Below are 23,027 nucleotides of genomic sequence, written 5' to 3'. Positions count from 1 at the left end.
TTTGTCCCGCAGCCTGCGTCCATCGCCAGCCCGGTACCTGCTTGAGCTGCGGGGGCGCCTCCAGCACTGCTGTCCCCTTGCTTGCCGCCGCCCGGGCAGCCATCCTTCGGGCGAGCGCCCACGCCCACCAGCGCGCAGCCTGGCAGCGGAGAGTTTGAGGCGGTGGCGGCTGCAGCTCCGGCGGGTGAGACACCCGCCCCTTGGCGCTCTGCCGGGCCGCCTCCGGAGCAGAGGGGCAGGCGACCCCACAGCCGCTGCTGGGAGCCACCTGCACGGGCCGCGGGGCTCGGGTGGTGGAGCGCGTCCGCCAACCGGCGTCGCTGCACCACGTCGCGCGCCCTGTCTGGTGCGCTGCTGGGTCAGGGCCAGCTGGGTGTTCCCAAGAGGACAGGGTGGAGGCGGGGCCCTAGGTAGGTAGGAAAAACTATGGGGATGTAGAAGAAGGGAAGGGGGGTGCGGAAGAGGGGAAGGGAGAGGAAGGAGAGAAAGGAATGTTTTCACAAGTGTTCATTGTAAGAGGGGAAAGCACGTGGTGGCGCACCTGCTCAGCTGAGCTAGCTCTCTTGCACCCCCACCTTGCTGCAGGACGTGCGTGATTCCCCAGAATCAGCCACAGCGGGTCTCCCTTCAGGGGTGCACCCCTCTATTTATACCGAAGGATTGAGCAGAAACACTTAGGCGGGATGATTTGGGATGTAAGTCGTGGCATACAGTGAACTCCTCTGGACCGCAGGAAGTGGCTTACTTCTTTCAGGTCGTGATGGCTTGGATCTTCAACACCTGCAGGGACCTTCCGGATGGATTGTAACTGACCTCCAAGACCCAAGTATTCCTACTGTTGAGGAACTGAACACCCAGATGGGCTTAGAGCCAAATCAACATTCAGGTACAACTCATCGTGGCAAGCGGCTGAGTTTTCCAGCCTTGGCTGTGAAGCAGAAGCCCGTGGGGGGCTTCTTGATCTCAGATTGCTGGATGACAGCCCCCATCCGCACCCCCAGCCCTACCCTTGCTGGAATTTCTGATACAGCAGGGCTGGGCGGGGGCCTGAGAATTTGCTGGGTCAATTTCCAGCTGCTGTGGCTGCTGTTGCCTGCATTCAAAGACTGGCCTGTGGCACAAGCAGGGCCCTGGGAAGAGTGCTCCAGACAGAAGGAAGCAGGATGGCCGAGTCTCCAGCTTGGAGAAGACCTGGTGCAGGGGCACACATGCAGTTCCTCTGGTAGGTGCTTCCTAGGTGTCAGGTACTACTCGAGGTACTTGGCTTGAGTTAGCTCGTCCAGTCCTCCCGACAACCCAGCAAGATGTAACGATAACTCCAGAATATCCTTCAACATGTCTGGATTCTTTGAAGCTAGTCAAAGTTGTATATGAAAAATAAGTGGGTTGTGGTGCAGTGAGTGAAGCCCCTGCTTGTGACATTTCCCATATCACAGTGCTGGTTCGGGTCCCTGTGGCCCTGCCGCCATTCCAACCGCCTATTGATGTATTCCGGGAGGCAGCAGATGATGGCTCAAGGTACAGAGTGGGACCCATGTGGGATAGCGAGAGAGACCCGTGGTGAAGTCCGTATTGGTGAGGGCACCAATCTGCGAACTGTGCAGGCATGCCTGGGGAGCGTCGCAGAGTATGTCTGAGCTCAGAGATCCTGTGCAGAGGGCACCTGTTTCTCTGAGCCGGAGGTGGACCTGTTCGTAATGGGAATGGGGTGCCCAAGCTGGTCCCTCCTTGGGCGGTGGAAAAGCCTCAAAGAAGCGGTGAATGTTGCCTTTCTGTGTGTGCTCTGCTGGCCGCCAGGTGCAGAGACCTGACCGTCACATTGGCATAAATCCTGCAGAACGGCCCAGCGGCTGATTCCTGAGTTCCGTCCCTGTGTTCGCTGGTCCTTTGCCCTAACTGGATAAAGCTTTGTATCCTCTGCACAGAAACTCTAGACAAAGGAAAGATACACAACTTTTATTATTTCATTCCCAATTGTTAGTCTTTGAGTATTATAGATTTCTAGCATTGTGTGTGTTGGAGGGGGAGGGTGAGTGTGGGAGGCAAAAATGGACAGGGCTTAGGCATACTGTGGTTATATAATATGTGAGCTGGCTCAGACCCCCCCCCCAAGCATGATGGGTAACAGAAGGAGCATATTGCTTTTTATTATTTATTTTATTTTTTAAAGATTTTTTTTTATTGGAAAGTCACATTTATAGAGAGAAGGAGAAACAGAGAGAAAGATCTTCTGTCCAATGATTCACTCCTCAAGTGGCTGCAAAGGTCAGAGCTGAGCTGATCCAATCCAAAGCCAGGAGCCTCTCCCATGTGGGTACAGGGTCCCAAGGCTTTGGGCCATCCTCTACTGCTTTCCCAGGTCACAAGCAGGGAGCTGGATGGGAAGTGGAGTAGCTGGGATATGAACCAGCGCCCATATGGGACCCCGGCACGTTCAGTGCTAGGACTTTAGTCACTTGGCCATCGCACGTTCCTCATACTGCCTCTTAAGCCATGGCCTTCCAAGTGCAGGTTGGAACACAAGCTGTCTATAAGGGGGGGACCCTTGATATCTATGTGTGTTGGCCCAGGGTAGTCTGACAGTCAGAGGCCCTGTGGTTTAAGCTTAGGTAGCACCTGGTTCACTGAGATAATGCTCCCCAAGACTAAGCTTCCAGCTTCTGGGTTTTCTGATTCATTGAGAACAGGGGGGCAGCAGTGTGGCAGTGTCCAGGGGGCAGTGTGTGTGGTACCCTTGCCCTCTGGGGAGGTTGGTACATTCCTGTTTTGAACCGAATGCCTTACACTGCAGAGTTTAGGACAAGCCAACATTTTTCAGTTCTGTTGGACCTGAGAAAGAAAAAGAAAAACTCCTTTTGAAAAACTGGAAGAGACAGAAAACAAACAAACAAACAAGCAAAACAAACAAACAAAACCACCGCTATGCTCTCTGCTCTCCAGCAGGCAGGTTCAGCTGGGGTCATTGGAGTTTATTGAGTGCAGGAGTTCTCAGCAGGAGGGGAACCAGGGAAACCACAGTTCGGGCCTTGCTGGGACTTCCCTGCAGCCCCTCCCCTTGTTTTCTTTCTGCCTCTGCTTCCTATAATAATCTTGTTTTATAAAGTTAGAAGCCAGACGGCCTGTCCTAGCCATAAAAGTAGTTAATATTTGTCAGACTCCTGCGGCGTGCCCAGGGCTCGAGTCTGATGTCATCTGCTCCTCACACTGACCCCACACAGATGGAGATGTGGAGATCAAAAAACTTGCTTCCTGCATCACTCTCCTCAGGGTTGCGTTAGCCCCCTAACCTCTAGGTCATGAGGGTGGACCCCTGCTTTTGCAGGGGTGCCTACAGGAACCCCTGTCCTGTGTTACTGTTTCTAATAAAAAACTGGGAACTTGCTGTCCTAACTCCTACACTGGTTGATGACCAAGATCATACTGTTCTTCTGTTGTGCAAGTCATATAAAGCACATGGAATGATCTGATTTATGTATTTGAGCGATAAGGAGGAAAGAGGGAGGGAGGGAGGGAGGGAGGGAGGGAGAGAGAGAGAGAGAGAGAGAGAAAGATGATTGACCTGCCCATTTATTCCCGTAATGCCTGCAATGGCCTGGGGCTGGGACGGGTCAGAACTGACAGGCAGATACGCAGTCCAAGTCTCTTAGGTCCCCCACACAGGTGGTAGGCACCCAGATCCTTGGGCCATCACCTGCTTGCTCCCCAGAAAGAAGCTGAAGCCAGGAGCCAGATCCAGGAATGAACCCAGGCACCATATATGGGATGAGGGCATCCCAAGCCAGCTGCTTAATTGCCAGGCCAGATCCTTTGCCCCCATAAGTAAATCCTGATGAAAGAAAAACGCTGATTTTATTTTCTCCTATCTCGGATGTTTGTCCTTCTGGTGGGCTTGAAACAAGACCAGTTATAAACGCACCAACAAGAAGATATCATTGTTTTGGGGTATCTGGCTTTCTTTCGTTTTCTTTTTTGGATTTCTTTTGTTTATTTAAAGGCAGAGTTAGAAAGAGAGTCCATCTTCTGATTTACTTCCTAGATGGCTGCTATGGCTGGAGCTGGACCAGTCTGAAGTGAGGAGCTGGAGCTTCTTCCGGCTTTCCCATGTGGATGTAGGGTCCCAATGGCTTGGGCTGCCTTCCACTGCTTTGCCAAGCCACATGTAAGGAACTGGATTGGCAGTGGAGCAGTCAGGACTCGAACCAGCAAACATTCGGGTTGCTGGCACAGACACACCACCATGTTGGCCCTACGTGTTTCATTTTTTTCAATGAGTGTATTTTGTTGGAAGGTTTTGGAGGCCATCTTAGATATGCTGGTTAGTGGGTGGGTAATTAGGGAAGAATCGGGCTTTGCTAGCTGAAGATTGTCCTGAATATATCATGAACATCCTTTAAGGTGGCAATGATTTTTTTTTATCATTTTGTGAAAGTGTGAGACAATCAGTGGGTGGTCTAATGGCCTGAAAGGCATGAATCACCCCCCGCCTGCTGCTTTTTGGGCCTGTTTTGGCAAGAAAACCCCCCACCGCCACCGCTGTCTCTCTGTCTCTTTTCTGGTTGACCTTATGTTCATATATATGTAAATAATTACTACTGATGAAATGAAAGCTATAAATTTTCTGTACAATTCCTGAATAAAGAATCCATGGAGAAGAGCCTGGCGCCGTGGCCCAACTGGCTAACCCTCGCCTTGAAGCATTGGGAGCCCATTAGATGCTAGTTCATATTCCAGTTCTTTCACTTCCCATCCAGCTCCCTGCTGGTGACCTAGGAAAGCTGCTGAGGATGGCCCGAAGCCTTGGGGACTATACGTCCACATGGGAGACTTGGAAGAATGGCTCCTGCTTTTGGATTGACTCAGCTCCAGTCATTGTGGTTATTTGGGGACTGAATCAGTGGATGGAATATTATTTTGTCTCTCCTTTTTGTAAACCTGCCTTTCCAATATAAAGAAATAAATCCACTTAAAAAAAAACATTTATTTATTTTTATTTGAAAGGTGGAGTTAGAGAGATGGAGATACAGAAAGTTCTGTCACCCACTGATTCACTCTCCACATGACTGCAATGGCCAGAACTGGACTGGTTGGGATTCAGGAGCCAGGAGCCTCCTCCAGGTCTCCCACACAGGTGCAGGGACCCAAGGACTTGCTGCATCCTTTGCTGCTCTCTGAGGATTTTAGCAGGGAGCTGGAAAGGAAGTGGAGCAGCCAGGACACACGCTGCTGCCCGTATGGAATGCCAGCACCACAGCAGAAGATTAGCCTGCTGTGCCACTATACCAGACCTGTTTCTACATAAAACAAATATTTACTTATATGACAGGTAGAGTAACAGAGGAAAGAAACACACTCGTGTACACCCATTCGCCAACTTTGTTCATTCACTGCCCAAACTACCAGTACTGCAACACTGGTAGTTGCAATTGCTGGGTTAGTTCTGTCTCCAACCCTTCTTATACAAGCCAATGGATATTTAGGCCCAGCCCAACCCTGCCCACCACACACTTGATCTTCATGTACAGCACTGGAAATTTTAGCCTAGTTGGAGTAACCTCCATTGACCCCCACTAGGCCCCAGCCCTGTGATCTGGTGTGTGCCAGTATGTGCAGCAGACTGGTCCAGTCTGTCCCAAATCCCATTTAACTCTCGTGCATGTCAGTGGGCATTGAAGCCTAGCTCAGCTCAACCAATCTCACTATCCAGCTCACTCTCATGCTGGTAGGTGCCGCTGCCTGTCTAGTCAGGCCCTCCCCCAGCCCTGGTTCTCATGCTCACCAGTGGGAGTTGTAGTCCATCAGGGAGGAACCCACTGATTCCCTCCTGGGCTCACTCCCAGTCCTGGATCTTGTACTCTCCAGGTGGTTCTGAGGTCTAGCTTGACAAGATTTGCCCCCTAGTCCCAGGACTTGTCAGCTGATGCTATGGCAAAGCCCAGCCAGCCTGTCTCCATCCCAGTTCTCATGCTCACCAGCAGGGGCAGTGGTCCAGCAGAGGAGCCCCCCTCTGCCAATCTCATACCTTCTCGCACCCCGCTGCCCTTGTTCTGGTTCTCACATGAGCTGGTCATGCTTGGTCAAGTCTGACATGGCCTGCCTCACCTTAACATTTGCCTGGTGTTGCTACCTGCCCCAGCCCAGCCAGGCCCCAGTCCTGGTCCTGATGCGAATTGGCTGGTGCTGCGGCCCAGCCAGCCTGTCCTACACCCCGTGCTGGTTCTCAGTGGGTGTTATGACCTGGCCAAGCCTGGCCAGCCCACAGACCTGACCCCAGTGTGTGCTGGTGGGTACTGTAACCTGGCCTGATCTGGGCTGCTCCAAACCTTGTTTCTTGTGCTTATCTGTAGGGACTGCATCCTGACAAAGGAGTTCCCCAAGCTCCTCTCTCAGGTGTCCTCCCAGTGGCAAGTCTTGCACACACCTGTGGCTCCTTGGTCCAGCCTGACATAGTCCACCTCCTGTCATGGCAGGAACCATGGACTTGCTGGGATGGACTGCAGCACATACCAACAAGAGCTGGAACAGGAGACAGACTAGAGTAGGCTAGGTGGCACAATGAGACTGCGAACGCTGAGGAGAGGCAAGTCATGCCAACCTGGGCTGAGCAGGGGCCAGATAAGTGAATCCCAGGGACAGGGGATCTGACAGGGCTTGGGTAGCTTGGCTCAGGTCTTGGGGCCCACATGTGTGGCGGGGATGGGTTCCTGAGCCCTGGGCACAGGGAAACTGGTGTGGGTGGTTTGGCCCAGATCCTAGGACCCGGCTTCTAGGTGGGTGTTGGTTTTGTGAACCTTGGGGTGGAGGATCTGACAGGGCTTGGGTCTCCTGGCCTGGGTCTGGGGGCCTGCATAATAGGTGGGTCTCCAGTTTGTGAGACCCAGGGGTGGGGGATCTTGTGGGGCTTGGCCTGGTTCCCAGGGCCCTCCTACTAGATGGGTGCCAGGTTCGTGAAACCCAGGGGTGGGGGATTTGGTGAGCTCAGGTCAGCTGGCCTTAGTCCTGTGGCTTAGCTTCGAGATGGGTATGGATTTCTGAGCCCCAGGAGTGGGGGATTAGGCAGGGCTTGAGTGTCCTGTCCTGGGCCCTGAGACCTGCCTACTAGGTAGATGTCAAGTTTGTGTGCCCCAGGCAGGGGTGGGGGATCTGGTGATGCTTGGAACACCTGGGCCAGCCACTTGGACTCTCCTGCAAGAACATGCCCTACATGATGAAAATGTAGTGGACACAGGCCCTGTTGTAAAAGGAGAATGTGGCAGCACATTTGGTGCTGTAGAACAGAACTAACTGGACAACTCCCCCAAAACAAATGATAACAGCAAAAAATCTCGGTGAATGGAGCCAATGGACACTGGGAGGGTGACATCATCCTTGGATCAGTGAAATCGGCAGCATTTCAGAACTATCCACACCACTTGGACAGAACCCTCAGAATAAGTACACATTGAGACTCTGGGTTGAGATGAGGTGACAGTTCCTGTTCCCTGGGCACTGGGACGTGTGGAACGTCATGAGAGGTTTTCCCCTTTGTCTCTCCCCTTCCCCCAGGAATGACAAGAAGAAAGAGCAAATTTGGAAGCAATGAGTTCACCCAATTTTCCCTACATCTTGATCCTTCCCACCCTGATCAACCATGTAATCATTATTAAATAATAATAAAATAAAATAAATGTATTTACCTGAAAGGCCAAGTAATCTTCTGTCTGTTGATTCACTTCCCAACTGGTCATCACAGCCAAGTCTGGCCCATGTCAAAGCCAGGAGCCTGGAACTGTATCAGTTTCCCATATGGGTATTAGGTGCTCAAGAACTTGGGCCATCCTCTGCTGCTTTCTTGGGTACCTTAGTAAGGTGTTAGGATGGAAGTGAAGAATCTAAGACTTGGACCAGCACTTTGATACAGGATGCTGACCCTGGGAGCCGTAGCTTAACAGGTAGTACCAAAATGCATGCCCCCGGTATTGCTTTTCAATGTAATCTGTCAAGAACATTGAGAACTGAAAGGTGTAAAATCCAGCCAAGTTAGCAGTTGATGAGAGGATAAGTAACAAAGATTGAAGGATATTTTGCAATAAAACAAATCCTTTTTAATCCTGTGATTTTTATTACACTGTTTTGTGCATGTGGGCAGAGCCTTTGTCCTTTGAATTTCTTTTTTTTAAAAAATTTGTTTTTATTGCAAAGTCAGATATACAGAGAAGAGGAGAGGCAGAGAAGATCTGTCTGATGATTCACTCCCCAAGTGACCGCAACGGCCGGTGCTACACTGATCTGAGGCCAGGAGCCCAGACATTCTTCCAGGTCTCCCATATGTTTGCAGGGTCCCAAGGCTTTGGGTCATCCTCAACTACTTTCCCAGGCTACAAACAGGGAGCTGGATGGGAAGTGGGACTGCTGGGATTAGAACTGGTGCCCATATGGGATGCTGTTGTGTTCAAGATGAGGACTTTAGCTGCTAGGCCACCGCGTCAGGCTCTGAATTTCTTTTTTTTAAAACAATCATTTGTCAAGCAATTAAAAGGAAGAGAATCTGAAAAAAAGGAGAATAAATGCACAGGAAATATATCCTTTAGTGCCTTTTAACTTTCCTGAGCAGTTCCTTGCTTGGGGCATTTAGTTTTGTTGATGGGTCATGAATCCTGTTAGGAGGCTCAGAAACCCAGGTTGCTCTATTTGGTAGTGGGTGAAATTCACTTTTCTTCCACCTGCAAAAGAAATCTCATGTTTGAAAAGATCGTTGCTAGTACCATGTCACCATTACTTTGAGAACAAATGAGCCATGTCCGTTTGAAGCACTATGGCAAACCAGACAATGAAACCAAAATGAAAAAGCAAGCCAAGATCTACCCGCTGTGTCCCAAGCATGTGACATTGGCTCACAGCTCATTACAGATGGGAAGTGGAGGTGAGGAGCGCAGTTTGGAAAGCCCATCAGGAGAAGCGGACGGTAGCCTGAGGCCACAGCTGAACACAGCTGAAGGAGTCCGCCTCCAGAGCTGCGTCTCATTAGGCAAGCACCTGCCTCTTGGTTGGGCGAAGCAGAAGGCTTTCGGACAGGTGGCTTTCTTCCAGGTGGCGTCTTTCCATTGGTGCTGATGTATTGTTGCTTCACTCTCCTGAGCCCTGAATGTATGCTTTACTGCTCTTCATCACCCCCCAACTCCACCTTTTCCAGTGTCGCTAATGTTGTCCCTTTTCCGATGTCTAAAATGAGTGTTGGCCTTGGCCCGGGAGTGCCTCCCTTATAGTTTAGGGGTTCCCTGTGGGAGCAGAAGTGGAGTCCAGCGGAAGTGCCAAGGAAAACAAAAGGAGCTATCTCAAGTCTCCTGCCCAGCCAGTGGACTCTGTTAACTTTTCATGCTGGGAGGATTTGAAGGGCTTTGCAAGCATGTTATGTGCTCACAAAACTTTCAAACTCAGCTCTAAAATGCCATCACAGAAGGAAGCCCAGGAGTCCACCATACCACCCTCAACAGACCTGATTTTGCCCGGTCTCAGAAGCTAAGCAGGATCAGGCCTGGCTAGTACTTGGATAAGAGAAAGAATCACGTGAGAACCAGTGACAGTTTTAAATGGGAAAACGTTGGCCAGACTCGGACTTCATGTAGCTTATCAGTTACAGGAGATTATGATTGTGCCTATTTACATTCAGTCACCCAGGCAGGCTTTGCAAGAGCAAGGCCTGCTTGCTGGAAGGGTGTATCTGTGAAGATGTTTCTATGGTTCGCTTGGAAATAGCACAGAAGCAGGCTTGTTAGCTGTCGCACCTGCTCCAGCCTTGGCTGTGACACTTGGGGTGCAACGCTGACTACTCTCCCTGAGTCTCTTGTCTACCCAGTACCTTTTCTGTGGTGGTCTCATAATCAAAGAAGCATTTGCATGGAGGAAGCCTCTGGCTCCTGGCTTTCGAACAGCTCAGCTCTGGCCATGGCGACCATGTAGGGAGTGAATCAGCAGACGAAAGACCTCTCTTTCTCTGTCAATCTGCCTTTCAAATAAAAATAATATAAACCTTGGGAAAAAAAACCAAAAGGAGTTGGAGGTCAGAATCCTTGCAGCTGGAGTAGCGTCGTTTGAAGAGAGCTTGTTTGACCCTCTTGCCGGGAAGGCAGCTACCATCTGCAATGCAGAGGACAGACCCTCCACAGACACCGCCCTCTGCTGGCCGCTCGTGGACTCCGCCAACTGTGAGAAATGACTTGCTAGTATTTCATGAACCACCCAGACGTGGAAGTTACAGCAGCCCCAGCGGACCAAGCCAGCGTGTGTGGAGTGCCTGTCTTCCTTGTTACCCATGCTAGCTTTTCACTACTCCCGCCCCACTGCCTTTCTTCCGGTGACTCTCTCCCAATCCTGGCTGCCTTTACCTGAGGGTTAGTGTTGCATTGCGGGGAAGGAGTTAACGTTTTTGCAAGGGTTATTCTTTTCATTGCAAAGATCGGAGCCCATGGACCCAGGTAGCTCAGATGCCTATGGAGATGAAAAAGAGGCAACCCTGGTTGGAACTTGCTGCTCTCCGCTTCCCACAGGGTTTTCCAAGCCAATGAGATACGAGATAGGCACGTGGGTGGGGGGTGTGTGGGGGGGAGACTTTTGTGAGTCCCTTGAGCAACAAACCCATTTTCCCCCAGAAGTGAGCGCTCAGCTACGGGGCCCTTCCACGCCTACCAGGGAGACAAACACAGAAGACAAGGACTAGGTAAAACAGGAAGTTTGTATGTACAAGAATATAATGTTTATCTGAAATATTTACAATGTTGGTTAAAGTAATATTTTTACAACTTTTTAAGGTCAACTACCATGTATATTACAGGTAAGCTATAAACGTTTAATTTGCAAAACTTAAGTAAAAAATGTCTTACACTAGGCTTAAAGTACTCAGATCAGTGATAACACTTATTTGTTTTGCCCTTTATTGGAAGGAACGGTTAGTGTATTTCTCATAAGTGGTACTGTTCTAGCTGGAACATCATGCATGCACAAGTTGTAAATGACACATGGATTGTTCTAAAACTTAGACGCTTGAGTCTCAGGCCTGAAGCAGGGAAGATGTTGAGATAACAGCCAGCTTTATCTCAACGGGGCTTTGTTTGTGACCCACAGGTTTGGGCCACAGAAAAAAATAGATCAATGTGCCTGTTAGGGTACCCTTCATAGGAAGCAAACATCTGCTGACTCAATCCAAACTGGAGAAAAAAAAAAAAAAAAGAGCCAAGTTCCAGTTGGACCTACTCAACACTAGCTCTAACGTTGAGCCATTTTAGAACTTCATAAAAATATTGATGGCTTTGTGTGGGTGGTTCTAGCAGATTTGAGTAGACAACCTTTCTTTCCTAAGGCCCCTTGGGGCTTTACAGCTCAGCAAATCCTGGGGATGTGAACGTGCAACAACAGGCAGGGGACGCAGGTGGCCCTAGGCTGGGGCTGGCGCCACCGCTGGGACTGTGCTCGGGAAACCGGAACTGTGTGCGTGCAAGCTGCTGCGGTGAGCCAAGCTGGCGCGTTGCAGGCGCTGCGGGACGCGCAGGCCCTAGCACTGCAGCTTGCGGATGCTGCGGGAGATACGCTTGAACTCTCTCTGCCCCTTCTGCCACCGTTTCACCGAGGTGATCACGAGCTCCCCGCCCTGTTTCTGTCCCATGACCAGATAGGGGGCATTGATGTCATTCATCTCCTCGCAGGTGCACTGCAGGCTGTCTTTGAGCCACAGCACAGATTTCTTCAGGTCCCTTTCGGACACGCCGTTCAGCTTGTAAATGGTCTTGCTCTTGGTCTCCAGGATGATTTTGGTGTCTCTGTTGATGTAGGTGATCTCCTTCACTTTGATTTTCAGCGCTAGCAAGACAGGGGGCAGAGAGAATCACACCAGTTAGAGAGGGAGGGCGTGCAGTACCAGCTGCCAGTGTCCCCTCCCCCACCGCGTGGCTTAGATGCCCCTCTTACTGCTAATGAGACTGTCAGGGGCTGTAAGCCGAGGGGGGCTCGGTGGCTACAAAGCCTCAAAGTATTCGCCAGGCCCTTTGCAATCCACCAGTCTTTCAGGGCCTCTTAGGGTTTTCTTCTCTTCTAGCCCTGTGTTCCTCAGGAGGCTGCAAGCCGGTGGCGCTCTCCCCAGCAAATGACTTCCCCTATTGGAAACTTCAGCTTGAAAAGAATGCCTGACTCTTGGGTGAAACCTGATCCCTCTGTGGCTGTAAACTTGAAACTCCATTTGTTATGTGGGAGAGGTTTTTTGGACAAACCTGTAAGGGAATTGTATCACACAATCATTGTTTTCGAAGGAACAGATTACAGGGAGAGAGAATTGATCTTACAGCTGCATTTGATTTTGTAAAGTAACTAGGAGGAAAAAAAAAACATATGCAAGTTTCCTTTTTTAAGAGCACAACATGTTTAGCCATAAAAGTGTTTTTCTGAAGACTTCACCCTCACATGGTCTCATTTGCCGATCCAAGGCCAAGGCATTTACACATCACAATATATGTGGTTTCCAAAAATGTATATGTAGACTCATTAGTATGGAAAGACCAAAAGCTAAGTGTTTTACGATTAAAGACACATTGTGTAGACATGAACAGTGTGCTTTTAGAAAACAAAGCAAAACAAAATCAAACCCCCCAAAGTCCTGTACATATACAGGCTGGGATTAAATCTCAAGAAATCCATGAAGGTGGGAAAGGATAGAATCTTCGGGTTGAAAGGGATCGTTTCCATAAGTCCTCTCGTTGCAAAGAATGAAATCCAGAAAAGTTGAGTACTAGGTCATGCAGTTGGATTGTGCTCCAACCTGATCTATTGCTCAGGACTTCGGACCCCGGACTTCCTTCCAAGGACACCACTTTTAATCTCTTGAGGTACTGCCCACCCTCACTTCCCTCACAATGGTGCAGTGGTCACCTGCCCAACTTCAGGGCCAGTATGAACTGCTCTGTGGAAATTACGTGCAAGTGTGGCCTCTGACTTGGGCAGGGTTTCATGCACTGTTACCCCGGTACCAGGGGGACTTGTGTGTATGTATGTCTAACTCTCCGGGGCTTTCTTTAGCATCTCAGAGGGGAATCTGATTAAGGATCGCTTTGCAGTCAACTAGCGAATGACACAAATCAGGTAAATCAAAGATATGGTGCCTGGGCCAACCATACTTTTGTCTTAGGATATACATCTGACCCTCAGTGTTGAGTTCTCTGAGTTGATAAGCCATGGAACAAGCTGGGTATAAATGTCCCATGCTCTTGTGGCCTGTGCATGGGGGATGGTGTGCCAGTATACCCCATCCTTTTAGGAGACATGATTTCATTGAGTGACATGGAACATTCCAGTGCTCCAAGCATTATAGAACACCTCCATTTTAACCAGGTTATGGTCCCTCTCTTTTTCTCCCTCCTTTCCAGTTCTAGAATAACTCTGCAATCACCTACCATGGCAAAACATCAGAGATTTCCTTCTTGAATTTGCAGCTTGGACCAACCATAGTGACCCAAAGCCCCAACCTAACTTTTCCCACTGTGGGAGACATGACTGGGATGTAGGATGTAGCAGTCGGCACAGGCGATAGTACTCATGGGTCCATCCATGGGCTGTATGCATGAGAACATCATTCAAAGCCCTTCTTTATTCACCAGAACTTGCACCAATGAGGTAGGGAGATGGTCTGCATCCCTCCCCGTGTTTTTAGCATGCAGTGAGGAAGAGTGGGATGCTGTTTGCATGATTCAAATTAAATAAATAAATCCATTGGCTACACTTGTTCTTTCTGTCCCTCCCAAGAAACAGAAACAGTATGGAATACTGTTTATGCAACAAGCGTATGTGGCCTGCTTCCTGAAATTCAGATTCATTATCCTCTTATGGGTCAGAAGGTGAGTGGGAAGATAAGAAAATAACATTGTACACCCGACCCCTTAAGTGCAATGACTTCAATGTTGCTTCGTTGCTTTGCAAGGCTTTCTCTAAGAAGACAGGACACTTAGTGGTGCTAACCCTAACCCTGTGTGTTAGTGAGGCTCTGTTGGCTTGGCATTATCTGCTGCTTACACATCTGGCTCTCGGCTATTTTGAATTATAAATGCAGACACCAAAAAACCCTTTTAGCCCTCCCCCTTCTACTCTTGTGGCTCTAGGAAGGGTTGGTTTAACCTTTGAGCTACTTCCTCTCTTTCTCCTTCTCAGCAGTGTGAAGTTTTTCTGCACACTGCAACTACGATGGTACTGCGACCAGCCAGGGTTAGACCCAGGTACCTGCTGGAGAAGACCTGGGGCTGCTGGGCGGCAGACTGGGCTTTGCCAAACAGAAACTTGCATGTGGCTGTTGGAGTCTGTTATCGATCCACAGTGCGGGGACTATCTCTGTCTCCCAATGAGTTCCATCTTCAGCTTGAATAAATACTTTGAAGAGGTACCAACCCTGCTAACACACCAACAGGTGCATGCCTCGCAACAGGCTTGATGCAAAAGAACATCCTAAGAGTCTGGTCACTCCCAACTCTGAATTTCACACTCATCTGTGCCTAGCCAAGCTCCTTCATCTGGGAATTTGAGAACAGTAGAGCAGGTGCTGCTGGAAGACTCCTGTGCCGACAAAGGCCCTAGCTCCTGCCCACTTACCACCCTGTCTTTGGGGGGGGGGGGTCTTATTTCCATGGAAACTTGGATTTAAAATAAGCATGGGGCAGGCCTTTGGCATAGTGTTTGGGTTCCCTACACCCCATACGAAGAGTACTCTGGTTGGAGTTCTTGCTCTGGCTGCTGGCTCCAGATGCCTGTGCAGACCCTGGGAGGCGGTAATGGCAGTGCCCGAGTTCCTGCCTCCCAGGTGGGAGATTTGCACCGAGCCGTCAGCTCCTGGCATTAGGTTGGCTGAGTTGTGGCTTTTTCAGGTATGTAGGGAGCGAACTTGTGGAGCGGAGTTCTCTCTGTATCTCTGCCTCTTGAAAAAGTTTACTTTGGTCCAAAATTTTTTGAAATTTATCGTTTTTTTCCCCCCCATAATGTATATTTTTCATGATCTTTTTCAAGACCTCTCGTATGAATGGATTTCAGAATGCCTTGTTGCAGGTAAAACTTACTCTCAATTCCATGTGCTACAAACCTTCTGAATTCTGAGTTACCCTCCAAGCACTCAATGGAACTTGGACAATGTATCACAGGTGTTTTTACTGTCTCCAAGCACCAAGCCATCATGACAATTTGCCAAAGTAAATTTCTAAGATTTTTGTCTCAACTAATACACAAAACGATGGGAAATACATCTAGACTTATTCACGAGACTTCATAAAAAAGACCACCTTTAAAAAGCATTTTAAGGTGGTGCTTTGAGGTGGTACAAAAGTCTTATCAGTAAACCATTCTTCCTTTTAAGCTCCGGGAATCTAGCTTACAGGTGATTACCCAGTGCCTTGCCTATTCACTGCTGGGTGGGGAACACTGAGGATCGAATCCTAATGGCTACAAATCAAGTAAAAGCAGTGGGATTTTTTTTTTTTAACACGAGTTTGACATTCTGCTGTTTAAGTGTATCATGACATTGGAATTACAGGCAAAGATATAATATCTAGCATCCTGTTCGGTTACGATGCGTTTAACTGTTTCATTGGGAGTCTTTCTTTTATTGGGATCCCGACACCAGGGGAATTTTTGTTTTTATGAGTGGCCAATCTGAATCTTTTGTGAATACTCCTTTTAATATTTTCATCCTGGTGCACCTGAAAAGTAGCTGAGGAGATGATGGTAGAAGGTGTGCTGATTGCGTCAACCCAGAATGGCTCTCCGTAAGTAGAACTCAATTCCAATCAGTGTAATGAGGATGGAAGTAGAGCCTAACAGGAGATGAGTTTAGAAAGCATGAGCCAGGATCATAGTTTACCTTTCCCGACTAACAGCTTCAGGCTCTGTCCCTTTGCCTTTTACTGGCCAAGACCAGGCTGGCACGTGAAACCTGCCATCAGTGTTGTGGGGTACTTACCAAAGTCATTTTTACAAAGAGTTTCCATTATGTCGTTGTCATCTTCATTTTTGTTCTTGCAGGCTTCACATACCTTTGGAGCTAGAAATGCGAAGAACATTCTTTAGTGAAGAATCAGCGAGTGGCATTCGTAGACAACTCAGAGAGGCTTATCTAGGCCAGGACACTCTTTGTCAGGGTAGGATCTTGTCAGTTGGGGAAAATAATGAAATTGTTATCTTGTGTCTAAGAGTGACTCCCAGCTAAGGGGTGGGGGGAGGGAGCTGGGGAGCATAGGATGATGATGTGTAGCCATGGTTACCTGGGACGGGTTGCAGCTGTCTAGTTCATCCTCGTTCCTGGTGGGGTAGACTCTGCCTGAGTTAGTTCCCAAGCTTGTTTAGGGAGAAGGCACTCAAAGGTTAAAGATCCTTGTGGGGGAGGGCAGAGGATTGGGGAAACCTTTTCTGGCCTCAGGACAACACAGCGTTGTGGGCTCTCCGGCATCTTCACCCAGTGTGTTTTGAAGTCTGATCTGGGAGGGGGTGTTGGTGCTGATGTAGTGTTGCTCACAGCAGCCTGCCCCATGGGCTCGGCATCCCTGGGTGCTTTCTGCCAAACCTGGGCTTGGATTAGGCAGTATTTATTTCTTGTTTATCTGCAAGTTCCCTGCTCCAGGTTCTACTTGCCCCCCTCCCCCCTCCGTTTTTTTTTTAAAATACCTATTTCAAATCCTAAAAGAGAACATAAACTCATTCTTGAGGCTCAACAACGCTGTCCCTGAGGTTGACCAAAGCTAGGTGATGCCCATAAGCACAGACTACTGAAAGTTTTTCTAAACGAGTCTGATGTTTCTCTTTTGTGGGGGGATGGCAGGGTTCGGGAGGAGGGAAAAAGAAAATAGAAAGTGTTCTGTTTCTTTCATTTGTAAATGAGTGGCTTAAAAAATGTTGGTGAAATGAGTTCTTATCCACAGATAGAAAACTGAATTTTCACAAAGAAAACTTTGTGACTTGGAAGTTATGTATCCAATCAGGAAAAAAAAATTGCAAGGAGCAGATTTTGAATAACATAAACCTTTATGTTGCAGGAGCAAAGAGACTTTTGGGAGAAATGTGGAGTGTAAACAGCAGAAGGGGGGTGGGAGAAGCAACAGAAACACACACCCCCAGAGCAGCCCTGAAGGCTACTTACCCAAACAAAATGCAACTTGTTTAATTGGGAGCCTTAAGAAGGTATATAAAATGTTACTAACCTGTACTTGTTGGCCTATGCTTTTTGTTGGACAAATGTCTGAAAAATGCCAAACATTTGCAATAAATTAGAAATCTAACCAATAAGATGATTGCAAACTCATGGTGCCTGCCAGGAAAGATTGCTAAATAACTGTGCATTTTCTTTAGCTAATGATGTCTGTAGGAAAACAATTAGAGATGGAAGAGGAGATGCAGTAGAAACCCTGCACGGGATTAGGGAGCCCCCTTTGTATCCCAGGGGGACTTAAATCAGCTCAGACACATTGTATATGTTTTCCTTTTGGGGGGGGGATGGCAGGAGCCCATGAGGTTTTCATTGCTTTGATGGTTTTTGCACAGGAACTCCCCCTCTTAAAAAAAAAAAAAAACACGAAACTCGGGAAATTCTCTTTTGCATGATTTCCCCCCTCTCCAGTTAATTTAAACCACTCCTAAGATAGAAGTTGATAGAGTTGGAGGTTCCCGCGGGGGTCCCTTGTAGGGCCCGCTCTCCCCAGCACCTAGCGGTTATCAGCAACTCATTTTCCTCACACACTCCCAGCCAGTGTTGGAAGCACACTTTGGCAGAGGACAAAATCAAACCCAAGAAAAATAGTTTTCAAGGCTTATCTGTGTGTGCACCTCATGGGAAATGTTATTCTGTGCCAAGAAATCGTGCGGGCCGCGCTTGGTGGGCAGTCTCTGCCCGGTGCTCCTAGATCGCGCATGCACTCCGGAGTGAGGTCTCGGAACCAGCAGCTGGAGCAGAACCGGCTAAGGAGAAAAGCCACCTCTGCTCCCTCCTTGTTTGCTTAGAAAAAGAAGAAAAAAAAAGCCTACCCGCCCTCCCCCCCCAGCATCCACGGGAGAATAGGAGCCTGGGGTGGGTGGGTGGTGTGGTTCACATTCCAATCAAGATGGCAAGGGTGCCAGGGCAGGGACGGCGTACCCCTGGCGGGGACGCCTACTCCACCCCCTGCGCCTTGGGTGGGGGCCGGGTTGGGGGGTGGGGGCCGAGGGCTCCCACATCACCAGGCTGGCAGGGATAGGCTTACCTTCCTCGGTGGCTGGCAGGAGGTGATCGCTGCTGGCCAGAGGGATGCAGAGGTCGTTGTCCTGGGGGAAGCGGTCGCACTCAAGCATGTCCGGCCAGGGGAAACCGAAGGCTGACATGACCGGCGCGCAGCGGTCCTTCACCTGCACGCAGAGCGAGTGGCATGGCTGGATGGTCTCGTCCAGGTCGTCGAGGCAGACGGGGGCGAAGAGAGAGCACAGGAACTTTTTGGTGTCCGGGTGACACTGCTTCATGACCAGCGGGATCCAGGCGCCCGCCTGCTCCAGCACCTCCTTCATGGTCTCGTGGCCCAGCAGATTGGGCAGTCGCATGTTCTGATACTCGATGCCATGGCACAGCTGCAGGTTGGCCGGGATGGGCTTACAATTGCTGCGCTTGTAGGAGAAGTCGGGCTGGCCGAAGAGAAAGAGCCCGCGCGCCGAGCCCAGGCAGCAGTGCGAGGCGAGCACAAGCAGCAGCAGCGAGCCGGGGCCCTGCGGCATAGTGGGCGCGTGACCCCTCGGGGGCCGGGGCGGCAGAGGGAGCCGAGCCGGGGAAGCGCGAGGTGGTCAGAGCTCGAGCTCCGGATCCGGAGGGAGGTGGTGATGCTCTTCGCGGCCAGCGGCCGTGCACAGAGGCGGCTGCTGGACGGCGCAGGCTAGGCTCCGAGGGGGACCTACCCGAGGGAGCAGAGTGAGCCGCAGGCTGGGGCGCAGCCCGAGTTTTCTTGGCCTTTTTTATGCAAATCTGGAGGTGGGGGGCGCGGGAGGGGTCAGGGGGAGGAGCCAGAGGCAAGTAATCCGAGGAGGGGGCTGGTCACTGCTTCTCCCGCGGGTTTTCCACCGAGAGGCTGGCCGCGCCCCCCTCTCCGGCTGCGTCCCCCCGCGCGCGGGCGCCCTCCAGGCACGCCTGGCAAGAGTACCAAAACACACACACACACACACACACACACACACACACAGAGCGCAGCTGCGTCCCCACCTGGGCCCCAATCCGTGGGGTCCGCTCGCGCCGCCGTGTTGTGGCACAGAATCGAGTCCCCCGGAGCCAGGGGTCCGGGCGGTCCCCGCGTGCTCTTTGTGCCCGGTGGGGGTAGGGGCGGACTCAGAGCCTTCGCCAACTTGGTTTTCCTGCAAGTTCAGCAGCTTGGGCCCAGTGGGATCCACTCCCTCCACCCCCCACCCTTAGCCCTCCATTTCCTACTGCTCAGAGCCTTGGAAACAGAGTCTTATGCACAAAGCGCGGGAACAATGAAATACTGGCGCTAGCGTGTTGGAGGGGCTCTGGCCCTTGCAGAAACAAACGCTTTTGAAGCCTTAGCCCTCTTCCATGAAGGGGGCGATGACTCAGTTCCCCGAGCCGCAACCCCTGCCAGCATTCCTCAATGCGTCCTCACCCCCTTTCCACGCAGGGCCCCAGGGTGGGTGGCTCTCGGTCCGGGTTTGGGGACGGGCTGGTGGCCGGTACCAGGCCCTGGGAGAGCATGTGCTAGACTGGGAAGGGGCGACGACATAAGGGAGGGCTGCCCAGAGCTCCACGAAGGGGCCAGGCGTGGCCTCCCTCGGCAGCAGTGCCACATCCTCCCATGGGTAACCGGGGGCGGCCGGGCTGGGCGCCGGGCGTGCGGGAGCGCACACACTCAAGGCCGGCCATCTGCTCGCTGGGGAACTGGGGCTCGCGTGGCTTTGAGGACTACAGACAGTAAGTTCACGGCTTACAGCCGGGAGTGGGGGACCAGGAGAGGGGAGTGTACCAGGTGAGGGTGTGTGTTGTGGTGGAGGAGGGGATGCAGGTGCTCCTTTTCCTAATCGCCCCAAGTTCCGTGGGAGGTAGTGGGGAAGCCACAGAGCGAGATAATCCCCGGAGACGGAAGCTCTTTCACATGTAATATGGGCGCTTTGTGATTCCTTCTTGGCCACCCAGCCTCCGAGCACCTCTTCCCTAAGTCCCTCTCCTGGAAGGTGCAGCGGCCTAGGCAGCCCCTGCCCTCCGCCCTCCCCAAATCTCAGGCTCCAGCCCGCTGGCCCATAGGAGGGGGTTAACGTCAGGGGGACTTCCGGTCCCTCTCCGGGCCTGAACACGCCGGCCTGAGCGACTTAGGGGCGGAAGCGGGGAGTGGGGGAAGGGGGCACAGGAGGACGCCTTGCGGATTGCGGGAATCGCGGTTGCCAAAGGCGCTGTTTCTTCCATCTTTCTTTTCTGGACGCGCGTGCTCTGCCCACTCAGCACCAGGAGCGGCCGCCTAGGGGCGCTTTTCCTCACCATGGCTCTTGGGCCGTGCACCTAGAGTCCCCCAAACTCTCCACGCCCCCCCCCCCCCCAAGCTTCTTTGCAAACCAACCGCAGAGGCAACGGAAGCACCTCGAACCAAAGAGCGGATTCACAGCCCGAGTTCTGGTGCAGGCTGGGTCGCTGGGCCGGGGCTGAGCTCAGGGTGCCCACCTCCACGCCCACCCTGTGGTCCCCCCCAAACGCCCGGGAGCGGCTTTGTTCGGGGGAGCGCTGCGGCCCTGATGGCCGCCAGAGGGCGCCGCGACTCCAGTTGGAGTCCCCCGTCCCGCCGCGCGCGCAGTGTCCAACCCTGACGCGTGTGGATGCGAAACCGGTCCGGGCCATTCCTGCAGCCGCGTCACCTGTGCTCAACCCCAGGTTACAACGTTCTCACCCAGGGTCGCGCCCGGTTCCCTTTCGCTCCATTTCCAGCCAGTGACCCCCCCTATCGCGCGTGCTTAGTGGCATAATGGCGCTTGCTGGACGAGACAGTTGCTGGGGCCGTGATGTGTCGGGGCAGCGAACAGGGGGCGAGGGCGAAGAACGCAGTCCGAGTGACGGGCTCCCACAAGCCCGACGCTCGGTGGCTGGCCTGCGCGCACCTCCCCAGCGGGGGTTACGGCCGCTTGTCCACCGCGGCAGACAAATGTGCTCAACGTGGGGCTGCCGCGGCGCGGCGCCTGCCTGCACGTGGGCTCGCCTGGCTCCTGCTGTTGGCTTTGGCCTGGTAATGCGCAGTGTGTCTGCCTCCCGCGCCGAGGATCTTGCTGCTTGTGCTTTACGCGCCCAGAGTCCCTGCTTACCAGCCTCCCGGCGCATCTGGTACCCGCCCCGTCTTAGCAACGGGAGCAACAGTCGTTCAAACGCTGGGTAAGAGGTGTTGGGTATGCACCATAATTCGGGCTTAAGTGCTTCCCGGGCATCCTGCTGACCGGTGAAGGGGCACCCAAGGTCTCGTAATGGGGGCGGGCTAATACCCCTCCCCCTGGACACCACCCCACTCTTATGCTGTGGAGCTGTAGAAAGATCCCGACCCCCTCCGGGTTCCAGGCTTGGTGCTGTCTCCTGCGGCTAAAGGCACTGAAGAACTTTGACGGACCCTGGACACGCGCTCCCTGATCGCTCCAGGGCGATCGTGGCGTGGTTTTAAATTAGCACCGGCAGCAAGTTCCTGAACTACCAGGGCCCCCTCACTCTCTTGCTCAGAGGGATTCGACTGTGATTTGGGGGGGGCAGGAGGGAAGGGGTCGCCTAGGAACCATGCACGCCCACCACCCCTCCCCCTCGAATCTCCAAGTAAAAACTTGTGGATTTCTCGTTCCTGGGAAAGAAGGAAAGCCAGGAGGGGGTGGGGCTGAGGATAGCTGGGGGGGGGGGGGAGCTGGCTGGATTATTCATTTCCATAACTCCAGAACCGGCTGCGGGGGAGATTGGAATCCAGAGGCTGGGCCCACAATTGGCCACACCGGGCCCACCTGCCCTAGGGTTAAACGGTAAAGCTCGCTCCGGATTAAAACGCACAACCTCCTGGGCGGTGCGCCGCCCCCTCTCCATCACGGGGCAGAGGCTAACGCATTTACCCTCGAGAAGGGCGACCCGCGCCAACGCTGAGGCTGCGCCGGGGGCCTCGCCGTCTCACCCAAGCTGGTGTGTCACCAGTTTGCACTTAAGTAGGCACACAAAAGTTAGGTGACTTCTTCAAGTCACGTCGTTACAGGGTCACGGCCACTGGCGTTTGGCCTATCTCGCCGCAGTTCCGGCAGCGTTCCCCAGCGCCGTCCCTTGGCTGGCACCCATGCGCAGGCCCGCCTCGGGGTGGGAGGCGGGGGAGGGGGCGATCCAGTTCTCCTCCTGCTGCGTGCGCCCAGGCTGTACCAGCTGCGACTGGGGCCGGCGCGGGGACCTTTCGGCAGGACTCCCGGCAGCCATCCGGGGGAGCCATTCCCCCAAAACAGGCAGCGTTGCACGTCGGCTGGGTTTCCGCCACTGAAGCTCGCAGACCCTCCGTGCTGTGTGCGCTAGGCGAAAGGACAGTCTCATTGCTTCACCCGGGGCCTCCCTCCGCCCGCGACCCAGAGAGGAGCGCACCGGGCACTCGGGCAACACAGGTGCGGGCGGTTCGGTGGCCACTGGCCCCCTAACTGTTAAGATCTGCGACCACGCAACCAGAGTCTGCGCACCGAGACCCTTGGCAGCCTGTCCTTTGAAGCAAAGGGTCTCTCCAGAGGGAGAGCAATTCGTCAGCTCCCAGTCTCAAGTCTTATGCCCAGCCTGCCCCAGGAGGTGCGGTCCAATCAGGAACTAGTAGAGGCCTTACTAGTGGAGCCCCTGTCCGCCAAGGGGCCTGCTGGGGTAGGGGTGGGGAGCCATGGTTTCCCGATTGCTAGCTTCCAAGTGGGCGTGGTACCCTCACGCTACCTGAAGTCTCTTGGGCCCCCGGGGGACTTGCTGGGTGACCAAGGCTTGAAGGCCGCTAGTGGAGATTTTGGGGGCGCTGATACAAAACGACAAGCAATCCAGCTCCGAATGATGG

General features: G+C 52.3%; 2 protein-coding genes across 3 annotated transcripts in view; both read right to left on the bottom strand.

The window, feature by feature from the left end:
* Window positions 1–263, bottom strand: part of RNF175 (ring finger protein 175) — a 41,489-nt gene extending 41,226 nt beyond the window's left edge. The window contains exon 1 of one of the 2 annotated variants that reach the window (XM_004598471.3): window positions 38–263. In XM_004598471.3, coding sequence (XP_004598528.1) covers window positions 38–103 — 66 coding nt within the window. In that variant the 5' untranslated portion in view covers window positions 104–263. The remainder of the gene's footprint in view (window positions 1–37) is intronic. The other variant, XM_058666743.1, reaches the window with a different exon arrangement.
* Window positions 264–10,690: 10,427 nt separating this feature from the next.
* Window positions 10,691–18,948, bottom strand: SFRP2 (secreted frizzled related protein 2). The gene is made up of 3 exons (XM_004598472.2): window positions 18,225–18,948; window positions 15,956–16,036; window positions 10,691–11,829 (listed from the first exon to the last, which is right to left on the bottom strand). The coding sequence occupies exons 1-3, from the start codon at window positions 18,724–18,726 to the stop codon at window positions 11,525–11,527; spliced, it is 888 nt and encodes a 295-aa protein (XP_004598529.1). The 5' UTR covers window positions 18,727–18,948; the 3' UTR covers window positions 10,691–11,524.
* Window positions 18,949–23,027: the final 4,079 nt, after the last annotated feature.

The sequence above is a fragment of the Ochotona princeps genome, chromosome 7 (genome assembly GCF_030435755.1).
Source record: "Ochotona princeps isolate mOchPri1 chromosome 7, mOchPri1.hap1, whole genome shotgun sequence".
NCBI lineage: Eukaryota > Metazoa > Chordata > Mammalia > Lagomorpha > Ochotonidae > Ochotona > Ochotona princeps.
This window is presented reverse-complemented; position numbering and strand designations above follow the sequence as displayed.

What these genes read in the sequence shown, in the direction of transcription:
- SFRP2 (XM_004598472.2), bottom strand. Translation starts at nt 18,726, where the DNA reads ATGCCGCAGGGCCCCGGCTCGCTGCTGCTGCTTGTGCTCGCCTCGCAC. An exon ending in CCTGCCAGCCACCGAGGAAG is followed by an intron (nt 16,037 to 18,224) that starts GTAAGCCTATCC and finishes TCGCATTTCTAG; the next exon opens with CTCCAAAGGTATGTGAAGCC. An exon ending in TCTTTGTAAAAATGACTTTG is followed by an intron (nt 11,830 to 15,955) that starts GTAAGTACCCCA and finishes CTGTCTTGCTAG; the next exon opens with CGCTGAAAATCAAAGTGAAG.